The sequence below is a fragment of the Oreochromis niloticus genome, linkage group LG4, assembly GCF_001858045.2.
Source record: "Oreochromis niloticus isolate F11D_XX linkage group LG4, O_niloticus_UMD_NMBU, whole genome shotgun sequence".
Taxonomy (NCBI): domain Eukaryota; kingdom Metazoa; phylum Chordata; class Actinopteri; order Cichliformes; family Cichlidae; genus Oreochromis; species Oreochromis niloticus.
The window spans coordinates 33,237,569-33,256,283 of NC_031969.2; the positions used below are offsets into that span (position 1 = coordinate 33,237,569).

An 18,715-nucleotide genomic window follows, 5' to 3' on the forward strand; every position below is an offset into this window, starting at 1 on the left:
GATCATGAAGGATAATTGGAGATTATGTATCGGAATTTCAGGAGCAGGGCCACGCCTCCAAACACGCTGCTTCCGGTTCTCATCTATATAGGTTCTCCCAGTTCTGCAAGCTGTCATTCTCGTTTACGTGCCCCACCCTCCCTACCTCCTTGTTCTCTATTCTTTAACTTCCTCGCTTCTAATTAGTACATGGGGATCTGCCAGGCCGGGGAGCCGTTGCCAGTCGCCTTCGAGGCCTTCCCCAAACCGCAGCTCAGTTCATGTCCAGGCATTCACCTTTAACTACTAAAACGCTGTCAAACCTAAAATGAGGACGTGGGCCCAGCTAGTGAAATGACACGTAATGTACCAACTCTGCAGTTTGTTCTCATTAGAAAAACCAAAGGCAGTCTTACTCTATACTCCTTGAACTCTCCCTGGACAGAGTTCAGGTCCACAGGGTTCCAGTGGATGATAACTTTGGTGCTGTCAACCTTTGATACCCGCAGGTCAGTGGGAGCATCAGTGGGCTCTGAACACATCCAAGTCGACACAATATGTGTGAACAGTCAGCAGTATTTTCAAAACAAATTCTCAATTCGGTTTTCACTTTTCCTCAAGCTCCACATGGGTTGCTCTTATAATTAAAAGCTGCTTCGTAGTCAGTATTTACTTACTGTCTTCTCCAGAGTATCCAATCACCATGTTAGACTCTGGTCCTGCTCCAAACTCATTCCTGGCCTGGATTTTGATCTCATAAGGCACATAGATTTCTGTATTGTGGACCACATGTTTGGCCCCCAATGTGGTCACGTTATTCCACTCCTCCTCAACGTCTTTTCGTCTCCACCACACAATGTAGTGCAGGTTTGGACCATTTCTTTCCAGATCAAGGAGAGGCTAGAAAAGTCAACAGAGAAATGAGCCTAAATTTAAACACACTGGAAAGTAGATATTGGTATGACAAACAATGAGTGATACTTATCAAATGATAATTACATGTTATAACTGTTTGGTGGTTATATACATTTACTTAGACATTGGTCGTTTTGCGTCTAACCTTACTGTACAAGGAGATTAACTCTGATTGGACACTTCCAAGCTCATCCCGCCTTTATTCCACAACATGTAGTGTTTATTTGTAAACATGTTGATACATTTCATCATATTTCTGTGCATTATTTTTGATTGATTTATCATCTTGTTTTAGGTCAACAAAAATAAACACTGTTAGATGAAGCAACGTTTTATGGGGAAAATTTTTATCTTGTAATTTAATTTTTGTTAACAAAAAGAAGATGAAAATTATGATGAAATGTTTTGACACTTTTGTTGACCAATAAAAATCAAATGACAGGAGAGATTAGATCCAATCAGAATTAATCAGGTTGTGCAGAGAGCGGGATGACTTTGGAAGTGATCTCCTTGGGCAGAAATATTAGATACACACAATTTGATCTCACAAGGTGAGAGCTCCCATCCTTCCTGTTTGTCATGAACAGGCGACAGTGCTTGGGAGGAAGAGAAACGTAGACTCATTCCACATTTGACGTCAAGGAAAATACAACATTTGTAAACTACATGGCGCACCGGTAAACACATGACAAACTTTTAGTCAACTGAATTCACTTCAGATTAAGGCGACGATAATCTTATAATATTTGGTCCACTAAAACTAAAACAAGTTAGATGCCTAAATTATGACTTAAACTAAAAAGACTGAAACTAAATCCAAATTTGCTGTCAGAATTAAGACTGGTTTGTGCAAGTCTAACGAGCTGGAAAGACAATATTTGTTACGACCACCTTTACTGTTCAACTCTCTCAGGCAAGCTTTCTTTAGCTCTTCAGGCTTCTTGCAGGACACTCCAAAGCTCTTCTTTGGATGTTAGCTCCCTTTAGTTTGATTCCCTGTCAAGATGATCCCATAAAAATTCAATAATGTTGAGGTCCAGGTTCTGGTGAGGCACATGCATGACTGAAAGTGTTCCACTGTGTATCTCTTTCTATCCAGGTCCACACATTGGCTGTAAATGGTTCTTAGTGCTTTTCTACTCCACCTGAGCATTCAAAGTTCCCTGTGTTTAGGATCATTGTTGTCATTGTTGTAACTCTTACATTGAGACCATTTCTAATGAGGCTTAAGCAAATCCTAGATTGATCAACATAAGGTCCAGATCCAGCTGTTTGGTCCTGTGTCATCTTAATACTACATTTTTTCAAACCGTGTTTCTGCTGTAAATAGTGTTTTGGGCCTGCTACTTTTACTCTTTTGTCCAGGTTTGTGAAATAGACACACTGCACATCACGCCAAGATTTGCCACATTTTCAGCTAATATATATTTGGGAATTAACATGTTGGAGCAAAAGTACTGTTCTATGTCTGGAAAACTGTTATCTTTGGCATTTTTCATAGATTCTGCTAGCAACAAAATGCATAAAGATCCTATTTAACACTGAGGAGAATGTACCACCACACAAAAAGGTCGTAGCTGGACCTTTGCACACAGGACTTTGTGCTTTCAGCTAACAGTGCTAACCACCAGCATAAAAACGTTTGTCATAGTCACTGAAAATGTCTACAGATACAATGTTCTACATCTGAGTAGCTTTCTTTTATTAAGATGACAACAGGACCTGATTACACATCTGCATCCAGGTGACTTTCAGTTTCATTATATTGTTAACATGTTCACAGTGCAGACTACACTGTCTTACTGATTCATTTCCCATAGATGTGCACATCTTACCTCCCAGGTGATCTCCATATTGTCCTTTCTGGACCCCCAACCCCGTAGGCCTTTGGGAATGGCATCTGGTGCTTGTTTCAACATAACAGAGTGCACTGACATTAAACAGAGTCAGCAAACCGTTTAAGGTCACACTTATTCAACTGTAACTGTAAACCTTTAGTGAACATACATTTCCAAAACATCACATTACATGTTGTACCTAATTTGAGTACATGTAAACTAATAAAACCGACCAATTGAGGTCAGATGATTGCATGAGATGCTCCTTACCAGCTCCAGTTGTCTTGTACCGGGGCGAGGGGCGGCTGGGATCACTCTGACCTACCGAGTTGATGGCGATGACCCTGAACTGGTAGTTGACAAAGGGAGCGAGCTGCAGGATGACAGAGTTGAGGTCTCCAGGGTAAGATGACAAGTTCTGCCACCTACCCGGCTCCCAGCGGTCCTCTTCAAACTGGACCAAGAACTCTGAGGAGAGACAGAACTGTAATGAGAAAAACCAAAAGAGTAAAACCTGCTGCAAGTCTGTGAGTCCATGTGTTCTGGAAGCACGCTGTGTCCCATCCATTTGTCCACAGCAGCTTGTTTAATGGCCCAGCTGCATACATTTTACAACCTTTTCCACAAATACAGATTTCAGTATCCCACATGGATTATAATTTACCCAGATTCTTCAGTAATGGGATTTTGAGTTTAGCATCCATTCAGAATCATGTCTCAACTGTGGTGACCTAGAAACTAACTAGGCTACTTTTGCTTACACAGTCTCCCCAACAGGATCAGTTTAGTCAGTTTTTGAGAAAATAACACAATCCTGTCAGGATCCAGGTTTATGTGTGCCTACTTACCTGTGATGGGGCTCCTGTGGTCTTTTCCAGGGATCCAGGTGAGGCGAACGCTGCGTGCTGCTGGGTCTGACAAATCCAGATCAATGGGGGGGTCTGGACGGGCTGAAGAAAGACAAGACATGGCTTTGCTTGTGTCAGACACACAAAAGCATACTCACATACATTTGTAGACATGTTGCACTTGTGTTGCATAAAGACTTTCTTCATATAAAACAAATGACTCGTCGGGTCTCCTCTCAGCACAGACACATAACACTCTCAGCACAAAGGTTTCATACAAATAGTAAGACAAAGAGACACTAGTTTAAAAAAAACAACTAGTTTAAAAAAAACAAGCAAATAACAAATGTAAAAACAGGACAGAGACAAACAGTAGATAATATAAAACTCCCAACTGAGCTGTGTGTTACCTGGAAGCAAGGCACTAGAGACTGAGGGGTTGAGAGTGGCCACCTCTGTGGGACAGGGTCAGGGAGCAGGAAGTGGGTATAAAGGTTAGAGTCTGCAGGTTAGTCTACAAGCCAATCAACAGCAAGGGATTAAAAATGCATTTAGCACACATAGTAATAAGGTAAGTTACACAGTTGTACACAATCACGTAATCACTGGTTTTACAAATAAAAATGCTCACACTGATGACGACATGTGGATTAAAGAAGAATGCCTGTTATTATTTTCAAATCATTAAAGGTCTACCACACACACACACACACACACACACAAACACACACATGCGCACACACACACACACACACACACGCGCGCACACACACACACACGCGCGCACACACACACATGCACACACACACATACACACACAAACACACGCACATACCCACACACACACAGACACACACACACACACAGACACACACGCGCGCATACACTCACAAACACACAAACACACACGCGCGCACACACACACACACACAGACACACACACACAGACAAACACACACACACACACACGCACACATTCACAAACACACATACACACAAACACACACGCACACACACGCACACACACGCGCGCACACACACAGACACACAGACAAACACACACACACAAACGCACAGACACACAGACAAACACACACACACACACGCACAGACACACAGACAAACACACACACACACACGCACGCACACACACACACACAGACAAACACACACACACGCACGCACGCACACACTCACAAACACACATACACACAAACACACACACAGGCTGTCCTGTGGTACCATGACTACAATCATGAATGCTGCACCCTACAGGTCGAACAGGAGAGGTGCTATCCAGCCGGTCACAGCTCAAAGCTACAGTCTGTCATAGTGTGGCATTTGAAAGCAGTTGGTGTTCTTTGCTAACAAACGCTTGGAGCGTGTTGTTGAAAGATGACATGTTTGTAGAATGATGGTGGACTAAATATAGACTAATAAACGGGTGGAGTCTTTCTGTGTTGTGTTTTTAGGAGCAACCTCAAACAGCTCAGTCAAATCAATGGTGACACAGAATGCTAAAACTGTTTTCCAACCAGTCCCAAAGACTACATCAGTCTGTGTAGAAGCATGCCACTGGATATATGAGCAGTTTTGAAGTACTTGTTTCAGTGTCTCACATACTGCTGCTAAATTTCAAAATGCTGTGTTACATTAGAGTGATTTGTTTCGTTTTTACACATTCACTGTAAATAACTGCTTCATACGTACAATAACTTTTTTCAGCTAATACACAGCACTGTGCATAAAACTGAAGCCTTCAAATGTGCTGAAACTCTTTGTCATATCCTGATACCATCAAAGTGCAGTCTGACTAGTCCTGTTTCATTCAGGAGCAGGAAAGCATCAGAGCCGTCACAATGATCTGAAGTAACATGAACATAAGTCCAAAGTAACAGAAGGTCTTTCACCAAATGCAGTTACATATGCAGTACGTATGCATACCTCTTCAGCAGCTGAAACCAGTGCTTTAACCATGTCTGCTCACCTAAATCCACAGCATTTCCACAGCGTGTTCACAGGGGGTCATGTGATTGTTGGGTTTCCTCTGTATGTATCATTGTAGGGTCTGCCTTACAATATAAAGGTGACTGTTGTTGTGGTTCAGCGCTGTATAAGTAAAATTTAATTGAAACTAATTGCTGTCATGTGACTGGCTGATTCCATATTTGTAGTAACAGGAAGTTGAACAGGTGTACCTAAATAAGCACTGAGCGCATGTGCATGCTGCTCATGGGATGATGATGATGATGATGGTAAGTGTAAATGTAAGAGAAGATTACATATTTTAAGAATACATTCAGACTAATGAACTAATGAAACAACACAGAGTCCAGTCTTTATGTGAGTGTACCTAATACTGTGAGGCGAGCAGAGGCTGACAGCTGGTCTATCTCAGATTTAACAGTGCAGGTGTACGTCCCCTCGTCACCCTCGTTCACATTGGGGATCGACAGGGACTCATCATCCTTCTTCAACCTAGGAGACAGATACAGAAAGGACTGTCACACATGTAGTAACAGCACTGGAGGTAGTCTTTATTCATATTCATACAAAAACCAAAGAAACATGGATACAAGTGAAGAAGGCTACCATTAGGCTGGAAAAAATCCTGTCAGACAAACAGGAAGTACTTTAGATCATGTGACATATTCTTTCAAACAAAAAAGGATGCTTTGGTCACCTCAGCAATACCAAAAGACCACAGAAGACAACTTACAGTTGAGGCCAAAATTATTAGCCCCCCAGGAATTTTGGAACATTTTCCTAAACTTCTGCCCAATATTTACAGCATTGATGAAACTTGATATAATCGAACATTCACCAGTGCTATTAAGTAGCTTTTGATACATTTTGTAATATAAAATACATTATTAGGCTTGCTTTATATCAAATATAATAAAAAATGGGGTGGTCAAAAATATTAGCCCTATGTGAATGTTTGCTTTCAAAACACCAAGAGTAATTAACCAATCAGCTTTGAAACCATTGCCAAAGACAAAGGAAATAATTCTGGAGCTCAGAAAAAAGATAGTAGAGGCTCATGATAAGGGGGGAGGCTACATTGCCATTTCCAAGCAATTCACAGTGTCTAGAACTGCTGTATCTTGCATCATTGCCAAGTATAAGGAGACAAATTCTGTAAAAAGCAAACCTGGCCGTGGCCGTAAGCACAAAATTTCAAGAACTCTGGAGAGGAAACTAGTCACAGATGTCAGCAAGAAGCCCCGGACATCTGCCAAGACGCTTGTTGCTGACCTGGCCTCTTCTGGGGTTGATGTTTCAAGGAACACAGTTGTGACGGCTCTTGGTCGTGGTGGACTTCAGGGGCATCGTCCCAGAAGAACCCCTTTAGTCAAAGAGCGACACATCACAGCCCAAATGACTTTTGCCCATGAACATTTGAAAGGTAAAGATGAGTTTTGGAAGTCTGTGCTTTGGTCTGATGAGACTAAACTGGAACTGTTTCAGCACATAGTTGTTGCTTATGTTTGGCGAAGAAAGGCACAGGCCTTCAACCCCAGGAACACAGTTGGGAACATCATGCTGTGAGGCTGTTTTGCAGCCTCAGGCACAGGGAGCCTTGTTTGGTTGCATCATGAAAAAAGAAATTATGTTGACATTTCGAAGGAGAATATGCAGAAATCTGCTCATAGTCTAGGCTTAAGTCATTGCTGGGTCTTCCAACAAGACAATGACCCAAAGCATAAATCAAAATTAGTCCAATGGTTCCTCAAGGATACCAAAACCAAGATCCTGGAGTGGACTGCACAGAGCCCAGACCTCAATCCTATTGAGAATCTGTGGCAAGTGCTCAAAGTGAATGTCCATGCTTGGAAACCATTCAATTTGGACCAGCTAGAACAATTTGCAATAGAGGAATGGGCCAAAATCCCTCAGGAGACTGTGCCAACCTCGTAAAGAGCTACTCTAAGAGATTGTTGTCAGTTGTGTCTCAGAAAGTGTACAGTATTGACTATTAATGGCCATGGGGATAATAATTTTGGATGTCTCATTTTTGCCCTTTCTTGTTTTAACTTGGTGTATCAATAAAATATGCTAATTAAACTTAGTGGACATTGTTATTTTGGAAACAGATTCACTATACAAAACAAAGACTTAGTCTTTAATGGTCATGTTCACGCTGAAATCAAGAGTGTTCTCTAATTTCATAACAGGGGCTAATAGTTTTGGACTCATCTTAAGTGGATCATTTCAGACTTTTCACAACATCTAGCCAAATCCTGAACAGAACGAGACATGAAGTCTTTTATCAAGAGGTGCCTTCAAGCATGTAAACACAGAAGGCTTACCCTCAACAGAGAGGCCAGATCAGACTTTTTTACAGTAAAAACTGGAAGAGGAGCCAGATGTGCATCAGCCACATATGAAATTACTCGAGTAGACCAATAACAGATCAGCAGCTGAAGCAAAAGGAAACCTTGCAGATAAGCTTTAGATACCAAAAAGCATCACACTCCACCACAGAACCAAAGTGGACATCTCTGAGCAAACATGGATGCCCCTACATCAAGATCACATGTTGCTACAAAGAACACGCAACAGTAACATGTGACCAACATTAAGTGGAGCCAGCAGTGGCTCATGTTGTCATGCAAGGATTACTGCCACATTAACCAAAAGTACTGTTACCCCCATGACACAGATGGTCCTATATCACAACAAGTAACTTTACTGTACAAAATTCAGTAAAGTAAGTGCTCTGATAGTAAAGCACAAACATGGAACCAAAGAAGACTCACAACACACAAAGTCACCTCGTCCAAACTGATAGATGTGTAGATGTCCACGTCCACACAGCTCAACTGAATGCTGCTTCAGTCACATGGTCATCTCTAGCCAATGGTCTCTGTGACAGCCCACCTTGCCTTCCTTTTGTCTGTTTGTGTGGAAAGTCTCATTTACAGACTTTGCTTGTTTTCCTCTCAGTGGCACCTCGGCCCTGTGTGCTCTGTAAGACCTCATTTTGGGGTGGCTCTCCTGGGGCCTGGGTAGCCTGGTTTGTGACTGTCTCAAACTGTTTTCAGAATTCCTGACCTGTATCTAAAACTGAGTCTGCTGGACGCACCAGTTACCTGAAAGAGAGACACCCCTACTGCAAAAATAATAATTCAAGGTTTCCTTAAGGGAGACAAATCTAATATTCTTCATTTGATATTATAAAATCCTATGGCAATATATAAATTGAACTCTAATTAATGTACTTAACTTGAATCAGTTATGTAGAACATGAGCACAGAAAATAAGGAGAAATTACTGTGGCAGGAATGAGGCATGACCACGTTTCACCAGTCTTGAACATTCTCTTTATTGCGGTTACTTGTTCACACAACTTGGCAGCAGCTTCCCTGCTGCCAGCCACACACCAACAACAACAGCAACCCCACAACAGGTCTGTACACCAATCTTAAGCTGGTGAGGCGTGATTGTGATGCCACGAAGGTGCGTTCGCCTCCCCTGCAGCGGCACTGCCCACCACACCCTCCCACAATTACATTCAAATTGCATTCAAATAAACCTCGGGCAACCTCAGCAGTTGCCTAATTACTATTTCTATCGTTACAACGCTGTTACCGTTACTAACAAGAAAATGCGGTGCGGTCACGTTACTGACGATCACTTTCTGGCACAACACCTGGAGCTAAGGGGGCAAAACAGTCGCAACATGACATTTGGTTGTTTAGGAAGAGGGGGAAGTTTTAATTCAATTCAATTTCATTTATATAGCGCCAAATCACAACAACAGTCGCCTCAAGGCGCTTTATATTGTGCAGTAGATCGTACAATCATAGATACAGATTTTAGGAGTGACGGCGAGAGAGAGAGAGAAAGAAAGACAGCAGAAAAAGAGAGAGAGTTTTGAGATGTAAGAGATTTGTGACGTTTAGCATGTTTGTAGTTTGTAGTGTTGTGGATAGTTTTGTGTTGTGTGCCAGAACAATGAGGCGACTGCTGTCTCCAGGTAGAGAACAGGAGGAGTGATACACCTGCTGCTGTCAGGCCTGCAGGTATCAGGCTGTCATGTTCTCCTTTATAGTGGACAGAAATTATATTTTGCAGTGGCACAAATAATTTGTGTGGCATTTTATTTAATGCAGAATACCTGATTTTTCTGTAAATGGTTTCAAATGGCTGCAAATAACTTTGTTTGCAAAACTTGTGCATAGGATTTTAAAATTTACAATTTATATTTGCATTTAAAGTTATGAAATATGATTCAATAAACAAGTTTGTGGTTGTTACTGTAAAAAAAATGTGTTTTTTGTCTGATTTTAGATCAGTTGTGTTAATACAGTAAGTCAAAATGAAAACATAACTGTAAATTCAGACACGTGAGGTTGTGCTGAAAAGAATGATACCAAACAAGGCAAAGTAAATAGTTTTTAAAGGTGAAATGTGGAGGGAAAATCAAAAGTAGTCAAAAACAGCCAATTGTACCCTGGACCCCAGAGGGTTAAACGTTTTTTTTTAAGTAACACAATAGTTACTTTTCAAGTAATTCATTATTTTTAGAAACTTGTAACTCAGTTACTAACTCAGTTACTGTTTTGAAGAAGTAACTAGTAACTATGATTAATTACTTTTTCAAAGTAACTTGCACCATTATCGGTCTGATCCAGAATGATGATGAGTCTGAGCGGAGGTGGATCAGCTGGTCCACTGGTACAGACTGCCAGTGGACTTTGGAGAAACTACCCGATGCTCCGCCCTCTCACCATCCTCAACAACAGTCTGTATGTGAGGACCACTTCAGATCATAAAAAGGTGGATCCTAAGGAATCTGAAGTGATCCACTCTGTCGAGAACAAGGCCCAGATGAGGTTCTTCCTGTGGCAACTCAGAAAGTTCAACAGGAGCTGCTGGTCATCTTCTACGCTGCCATCACCCAGTCTGTCTTGTGCACATCGATGACTGTCTCAGCTACGTCACTCTGATAAACACTCTGAAGTAACCACTGATATATCATTAGGTCATATGCATACTGCACAATTATAGTTATTTTATATATATAAGTTATATACTTCTAGTTTGTATAGTTTCTTAAGATTTGCTGTAGCAAAAGTTGCCAGAAAAATAACTACTCAAGTAGAGTACAGTAACAAAGTATTTGTACTTCATTACCTCCCACCTCTGAGTATAGCCAGCTGCTCCTCAGGAGAAATTAGTGGTAGCTCAATCAGAGGGAGGGCTTATTTTAAACCATTTCCCAAGTCCATGTACTTTTGTTAGTCTATAAACCATCATCATATATAACGTTGGGTCTTGGCCTGCTTAGCATCTCCAGCAACAGAACAACATCTAAGTTGAGATTCTGTTTCTCAGTCATGTTTTAAACTCATCTCACCTTCTGCAGCTACACACTCAGTCCAGCTTTTCGGGCATAGTCTCTCCTAAGGCTGTTTTAAACAAACCCGTTGACTCATGGACCCTGGCTGAAGCTTTACCCTTCACTACAAATGCTTTATACATAGCTACTGGGAAAAAAACAGTGGGTAGGTTGGAGTGATATGGGTGGGGGTACTCCCTGACATCCCAGTACAGCATTTGTAATTTAATGGACCCATTGAAAACACTAGAAAGAGACACTGATCTTTTATTGACACACGCTGTAGAGATGAAGGGGTTTAAGGATTCACCTTCCCTTTGGCTCATTCAAACTGACCAGGACTCAACTGTTGGAAAGGCAACACTTTTTGGTTGTTTGGAGGCTCATTTTGTGCCACTATGTAACCATGAATGTGTTCTGCTTTAGGTCTTGAAGAGTCATTGTCAGGACTACGGATCGCCTGCATGTCACAACACTGGGACTAGATACTCATTTTTAGTAACAGAGCCTCAGTACAATTCACTGTTACAACTACACACCAATCACAGCACTGCAAACCACACCCAGGCCAGCCAACAGCTGATGCTAATACCCTTCACTAAATTGTGAAATGTTGTTGTTAGATTCAGACATAGAGCAAATAAACAACTTTTCCCACCACCATGTTTAGTCAGGCTTGAAACAGAGTGTTACATCCTGTGAGGCTGTGGGAGTGTGTGGGTGGGGTGTTTGCCCGCTCTCTCCACCTCCTCCTCTCTTGCCACTCCTACCCCCTCTGTCTCTCTCACTCTCCTGTCTCCCCAGGACACAGCTGCTTTTGGTTAGCCTCGTTTGCCACCTGGGCACAGTCAGCAATCACCTCTGAGGCTATATAAGCAGGGGATGAACTGTGAGCGAGGTGGTTTTTCCCCTCTGTGGCTCTGCATGTTTTCCTGCTAGGTTTTGGACAGACAGCCTCCTTCGACTAGTGAGTAGATGGACTTGTGGGCCCCGAGAGTGTCTCCCCGTGGTGAGGAGTTAAGTAGGAAGTGCCTCCCTTAGTTGTTTGGTAGTTTTCTTTTGTTGCTGTAACTGTTTCCTTTGTTTCTTTGGCATTATTGATAAAACGGTGTTGCCGGCTCTTTAAGTTAAGGTTATTTGTAATAAAACTATATTGTTTGTAATAAAACTATATTATTTTAGAACAACTTTGTCTGTTTTCCTTTTTATTCTATTTCCGGACCCATTTGTTACTGGTCCCCACACTCACACCCCTAGACCTCTTCGTGGGGACGTAACACAGAGACAAAGAGGGTGACAGCAGAGCACAGGTTGTTAAAAAAGACCAAAAGCAGGGGTCATTACCTCCATCCCAAGTAAAGAGGCTTGTCATCCTTCATCCAGGCCACACTGACAGGAAGGCTGGGGTCAGACGTCACCCTACAAGTGAAGCGAGCTGTGGAGCCCCTGATGGCTGACTGGTGCTCGGGGGCCTGAATGATGCGAGTCGGCTCTGGGTCAAAGTTAAGATGAAGAGCAATACATTACATGAAGATTTTAGACGCATCCAATAATACATGTGGTAGATAATACTGTGTGGAGATGCATTGTCAGGTGCCACAGTCTTATCCAAAACAAGACTAATTTACCAAAACGTATTCTTTCCATCGCTTTACATGTTCAATATGAGATAAGCTGCAAAGATTTAGATAAAGAAAATGTGCAAGAAAATTGAATCATGGTGACTTTATTTGCATAAAAATACAATCCCTTTGTGTAAAAATCCAGTTAACACACAGTACAGTTAACATGCAAAAACAAATCATGCAACCAACAGCAAAGCCAGGTGCTTTGTATGTCCAGCCATCCCACCAACCTCTGCCCTTCTCCTCTGGTCTAAGAAAAGAGTAACATGTGACTTAGACAGGACTACAAATAGCTTCAACAGTCTTACTAATGTACCCTGACATGTAATAAAGGTAAGCAATGTTATTTTCATCATTGGCTCTAATGCTTTGGCTCACTGGAGACAGGCTTGGATAAAACAAGTTCAAATTTCCATTTGATTCAGTGAAAGTCAAACAAAGGTCGGCAAATGTTGATTTAAGATGTTCTGCCCACATAGCAGACAGGTCTGTCCCGGATCTGGTGTCAAGCCGACACTGCTGGCTGACTTCTGGCATGATAGGTGGTATGTGATCCAAATATGGACCAGGCTTGGCGTAGATGGCACTGTTTATGTTCCTATTTTCCTATTTCAGTTAGAAGACCCAAATGCCATGTTGCAATACTATACTGCTATAGTAGCCAATGTTTCAAATGTAGGTTTGACAGGTTTGTGAGTGTACACTTTATCCAAAACCTGGTGAGGGTTTACTCATGTTTACCACTGGGTGGCTGTAGCTCAGGAGGTAGACCAGGTCACCTATTGAACGGAAGGTTAGTGGTTCGATCCCTGGCTCCTCCAGTCTGTATGTCAAGAAGTTAGGAAGCACTCAGTTTAGAGAAAGTGTGTGATTGGGTGAATGTGGCGTGTTACATAGAGCACTTTGAGTAATCTGGGAGAGTAGAAAAGCGCTGTATAAGAATCAGTTCATTCCCTGTCCGAACAGTTTCGTCATGTTGCTTTTGCACTCTTATGTTCCGGCACATGTTGTTATTATATGCCTTGATTAAGGTACACATTAGGCTGACATCTGGGGCCAGAGCTAAAACTGTTCTGGGCCAGCACAGGGCCACCAGTGTGTCTGCAACTGGCCTTGTGCTGGCCCATGTGTGGGCCACCTCTGGCAAACCAGATCTGGGCCACCAAAGGGCCGTCATTCTTTGCGGTATGTGGGTCATGTGTAAGCACATTGTGTGGGCCAGATCTGGGCCATACCAATTTTGCTATATGGGTGCATGTTTACGTCCTCTTTGTCTCTTTCTGTCATTCTCACTCTGTCACAGTTTAACATTTAATAAAAGGCACATGAGATTTGCACATAGTTGCAGAGTGCAGGCTGTTTGGCACAATGAAAGGAAATCATTCAGATAGCTACACATTTGTTGAACAGGCATAGACCTTGTCACGGTTCTGGGTCAGTTTGGACCCAGTATTTTGAGTTTGTTATATTTTGGTTTACTTTTGCATTATGGATTGTTCCTTATGTTTCTCTGGCCCTTTGTGTTTCAGTTATCTTGGTGTTTTGGATTTTCTCATTTTGTGGTGATGGTGGTGATAATGATTATTGTTATTGAGTTCCATGTTTCTGTTTATTGGTATTTAGGATTTGTGTTCTCATGTTTTGTGTGGGTTTAGTTCCATGTGTCATTTTCTGTCTGTCTTTCAGTGTCAGGTCTGCGTCTTGGTGTAGTGTTCTCATTTCCTGTTTTATTGTGAAGGTCCGCGTCTCATGTGAGTGTGTTCAGTTTTACCCCTGTCTCGTCTTGTTGATTATTCCCAGCTGTGTTCCCCACCTGTGTGTGATCTCCTTGTGTTTCTCTGTGTGTATTTAAGTCGTGTCTTCTGTGTTTGTAGTTGCTGGTCCGTCTGTGTATCCACCCTGCGTCATCTGTGTGTCTCCCTGCTGTCTACCGTCATCCACCTCTGCTCGCCGTCTTTCATGTTCGTGTTCAGGTTCCTCCTCCGTAGTTTAGCTGTTTCCAGTATAGTTTAGTCTCCGTTTGCCATGTTTTCCCTGTGCCGCGTATTTCAATAAACCACCTTCTCACCTTTACAAAGTGCCTGCATTTGGATCCTACTTCATTATCTCTACACGGCTCATCTCACTCGCCGTGACAGACCTGCTCGAGCAGAGCTTATGTCACTCATGAATTCACTTTTCATTTTTAACATCTAACCTTTGACCTCCAGGCGCACTTGGTTTTCAGCTTTTCCCAAGATGCTGCTGGCCACACAGGTGTAGGTTCCCTCGTCCTCTGCTTGGGCCCGCTTTATCTCCAGGGTACCATTAATGTAAACACGGTACTGGCCTCCATCCAGCCCGCTGCCCTGTCCGTTCTTAAACCTACACATAATAAAAACACATAAACATGGTTAACAGCTGAACTCTGGCTGTCATTTTCCTGTAAAAGGACCAAAAAGCTTTAGATGCTCACCAGCGTAGCTCCGGTAAAGGGGAACCAAAGAAGGGGCAGTCTAGGAAGGTGCGGTTGTTCTTAATGACTTTTATTAGCTGGTTTTTGGGGCCCAGCATCCTCGGGGGCAGGTCTACAGGAAAAAGGATTACAGTACATCTTCACCAGGCTTTATCCCTTACACAGGCTTACAAGCATTTAATCAAACACAATTATAGAATAGAATTAGAATAGACAACGAAATGCAGTTTGCATCCATCCAGAAAGTGCTTTAGCCGTGATATAGATATATTACAATATATATTAGCAATAATATAGATGTGTAAGTATATTACAGAAATGGGTCTATTATGGTTTGTTATAATGTACACGGTGTGAAGTGTACATTATAACATACCATAATAGACCCATTTCTGTAATATGATGTAATTATGATTATTTTAGGAAAACTCAATACTTTTTTGCATAGAAGGTTCCTGTGTGAACTAACCCTGTGTTTGCAGTGTATAATAAGGGTATCCATAAACCAACAACCATCACACTTCAAACATAAGTCCAGTATGAAAGTTATCTGGCTCCTTCTCAACAAGCACTCATTCCTATAACTGTCAGTATGTTTATACTCAAAGAGTCATTTTGCTTTTACCGGCTAAACCTGGGCAGAAGATTAGAGAGATGTAACTGATCATGTGCTCTGTTGGTTTTGAATGCAGTTATCTTTAGACAAAATGTCAGTTATTTCCTGTTGTCTCTCAGAATCAGAATACTTCATTAATTAGGAAAATATGGGCTACAGCAGGCTGCATGCTGGCTGATGCACGCGCACTAAACCTTCCAACCATACATACATTGCACAAACATCACATTGGGAAGACAGGTCATAGACTAGGCTGACAATAATACAGGTATTACTTTGTAATACATCTTTTAATTGCAAGATTTAAATTTTTTTGCAATAATTAGGTAATCTATCCTGACTCATTTTTTTTGCTATGTCAAGATAAAAAGTGCAGGAGGAAATGGGCTCATGAGGAATCATTAGGAGCAACATTTAAACTTCCTCAATAATATGTATGAGTATATTTCAACTTTTTTCAAGGTGCAAATAAAAGTACCAACTACTGACTGTCTGTGGTACTTTATGATAGAAAATGAGTACTTTGCCATCCAGTCGAGGTGCAGACTATGACTCTTATCCCAAAGTCAGACAGAGGTGAAGAATAACACTGTCTTTGTCCTGGCAAACTAAATTAAGGGCTCGATCAACAGGGGTCACCACATTTCTAGGTAACCTCTAAGAATACATGTTAAATTCGACGACACAGCAATGATTATATCATTATAAATAGTAGTAACAAGCAACACAACACAGGTGTTTTTCCAAACACTAATTTGAAGATTAACCAACTAACCTCATGTTAAAGTTATTTTGGAGGTTAAATTAATGTTAAATTTGATCAAACAATTGACAGACTGCCTCTGAAAACCACTGATTCCAGTAATGAATGACACAATGTGTGTGTGTGTGTGTGTGTGTGTGTGTGTGTGTGTGTGTGTGTGTGTGTTTTTCATGGATCTCATAGTAAAAAAATGAGTTTACATGAACGCAGGTCAGCACAGCAGCCGTTCTTTGTTTCAGCCTGCTCACCAACATCTAAAGCGCTGGTCAGCGATAACATATCACTACATTGGTTATCAACTGTCCTCCTGCACAAAGTGCTGCCTGCTCCAATCACAAGAACTTTGATGATAAATTGGTGATTAAACTCTTTAAAGAACAAAACAAACTTGTCCAAACTTTTACCTGGCAGTGTAACCACTATGGTCACTTCTGGATAAGGTTTAAAGAAAGGTTTTTAAAACCAGTCCTGACCCCAGTGAACTACAGCACACTCTGGATGCACTGTGGAGAGCTAATAGCCTCACTGCTCTGTTTCCATTTTGAAATCAAGCTCCCACTTCTGTGTCTCACCAAGAACGTTGACAAAGGCGTTGGCTAACAAATAGCCATGCTCGTTGGAGGCATTACACTGGTACACGGCGCTGCTTCCAATCTGCACAGAGCGAAAGATGATGGTGTCTCCGAGCACCTGTCTGTTTGGGTTGGTGGGAGAGCCTGCAGTCGGGCAGAGGATGGTTAGATGATATAGACAGGAAGACAAAGAAAAGACTGTTGATAGCTGTCGTATATACTGATGTTAATTCATAAAAAACAAGGCTGATATTCTGTTACAATAATTATAAAGAACCATACTCTCTATAGGCTGCCCATTGACAAGCCACTCAATGTGAGGTTTAGGGTTGCCATTGGCCCGGCATATCAGGCGTCCAGTCTCTTCTGGGGCTAGCACCTGGTCTGATGGCTTGACTAACCAGTAAGGAGCCGCTGTTGGACACAAGGCCAACATGTTAGCACAAGTTATACATTCATAGAAACACAGAGCCAATACAGCCTACTTACCTTTAACTTGAACAAAGATGGAGTGGCGTATGGTGCCTAAATGATTGTTGGCCATGCATACATACTCGCCAGCATCCTCCTCTGACACACTAACAATCTTCAGGGTCTTGTTGAAGTTCTCAAACTTCACCTTCTGCCCTGGCAGCTCCCCACCTTTCTTAAACCACTTGATGATGGGTGTTGGACTGGAGGAGAAAGCAACGGTAGGAAAGACAAGACTTTGGCTTCAAAATTCAGGTTCATGTGCCACTGTTCACTTTTCAAATAAATGGCATAATCTTATCATTCCGCAGTACGTGTGTGTGACAGTGCACTCACAGTCCAGCAGCGATACACTCCAGCAGCAGCTGCTCATCTCGCAGCACCATTTTGGAGCTCTCACTTCCTGATGGTGAGAGGAAGGTCGGCGTGGACTCTGCTACTTTACGGTCTGAAGATGTGACACGAGGATGGATTAATACGCACAAATGAAACATTCACTTATCTTTGCAGCATGACTCACTTTCTCCATGGATTAAACAGCCTCTTTTTTAAATCAACCTAGGACTATTATTGTGAATCCTTGCAGGCTTGACTCTGTGCAGTCACTGAGGTCACAGTGACCTGTAAACAGGTCCAACACTCTCTGGCTTATTTTGAAATAAATGAAATAAGGTGATTAAGATAAAAAACAATGATGTTTGTTTAAGTTAACCAAGGGAACGCGGATGGCAAAGCCGGCCATTAAAAGCTTAAATCAAACTTTCCCACACTTTATTTTTGTTTGTAGCCTTTTATTCACACTTTGATTTCAGGGTGTTTTTGGCTTCACATGAAACTACACATAAGGGCACACACGATGGGTCATTGGGTATTATGTTAGCACCTTTGAAGCAAAAATAAATAATAATCCCACATATAATGTACGGAACATTTTTACCTTTCATATATTTTTTCTCTTCTAAATCATTGAGGTAACCAGTTTGGACTAAAAAGCTTTGATCCAATCCCAGCTGTAGAATCCAGCAAAGAGATGCAGCCTGCCGAGGCTTATGTGAAACTAATTTGGCTGCAGCCGACTTTGTGATGCAGATCTATAATGGATTAAAGCTGCGAGCGTCTACAAAGGAGCTGCTGAGAATGAGACAAATCCAGACCCGGGCACCCATCGCTGAGCTGATGATGGTGGCAGGACCAGCCTCAGACACCTTTGAGTGCATGTTTACTCACTGCTGCTGTAACACAAGCACAACCTCATTCTCAGACAACAGTGTGATGCCACACTCAA

General features: G+C 41.9%; 1 protein-coding gene across 18 annotated transcripts in view; it reads right to left on the reverse strand.

The window, feature by feature from the left end:
* nfasca (neurofascin homolog (chicken) a) overlaps positions 1-18,715 on the reverse strand; it is a 67,001-nt gene that overhangs the window by 39,852 nt on the left and 8,434 nt on the right. For 17 of the 18 annotated variants that reach the window (XR_002061790.2, XR_002061788.2, XR_002061791.2 and 14 more), the window contains 14 exons: positions 17,767-17,878; positions 17,449-17,633; positions 17,242-17,373; positions 16,960-17,103; positions 15,009-15,120; positions 14,751-14,917; positions 12,273-12,420; positions 5,934-6,058; positions 3,991-4,035; positions 3,581-3,682; positions 3,003-3,200; positions 2,730-2,800; positions 657-879; positions 396-511 (listed from right to left, as the gene is read on the reverse strand). Coding sequence is in view for 12 of the 18 variants with exons in the window: in XM_019357570.2 (XP_019213115.1) it covers positions 396-511; positions 657-879; positions 2,730-2,800; positions 3,003-3,200; positions 3,581-3,682; positions 3,991-4,035; positions 5,934-6,058; positions 12,273-12,420; positions 14,751-14,917; positions 15,009-15,120; positions 16,960-17,103; positions 17,242-17,373; positions 17,449-17,633; positions 17,767-17,878 (1,880 nt within the window). In the remaining 6 variants the exon portion in view is untranslated. The remainder of the gene's footprint in view (positions 1-395; positions 512-656; positions 880-2,729; positions 2,801-3,002; positions 3,201-3,580; positions 3,683-3,990; positions 4,036-5,933; positions 6,059-12,272; positions 12,421-14,750; positions 14,918-15,008; positions 15,121-16,959; positions 17,104-17,241; positions 17,374-17,448; positions 17,634-17,766; positions 17,879-18,715) is intronic. The other variant, XM_019357573.2, reaches the window with a different exon arrangement.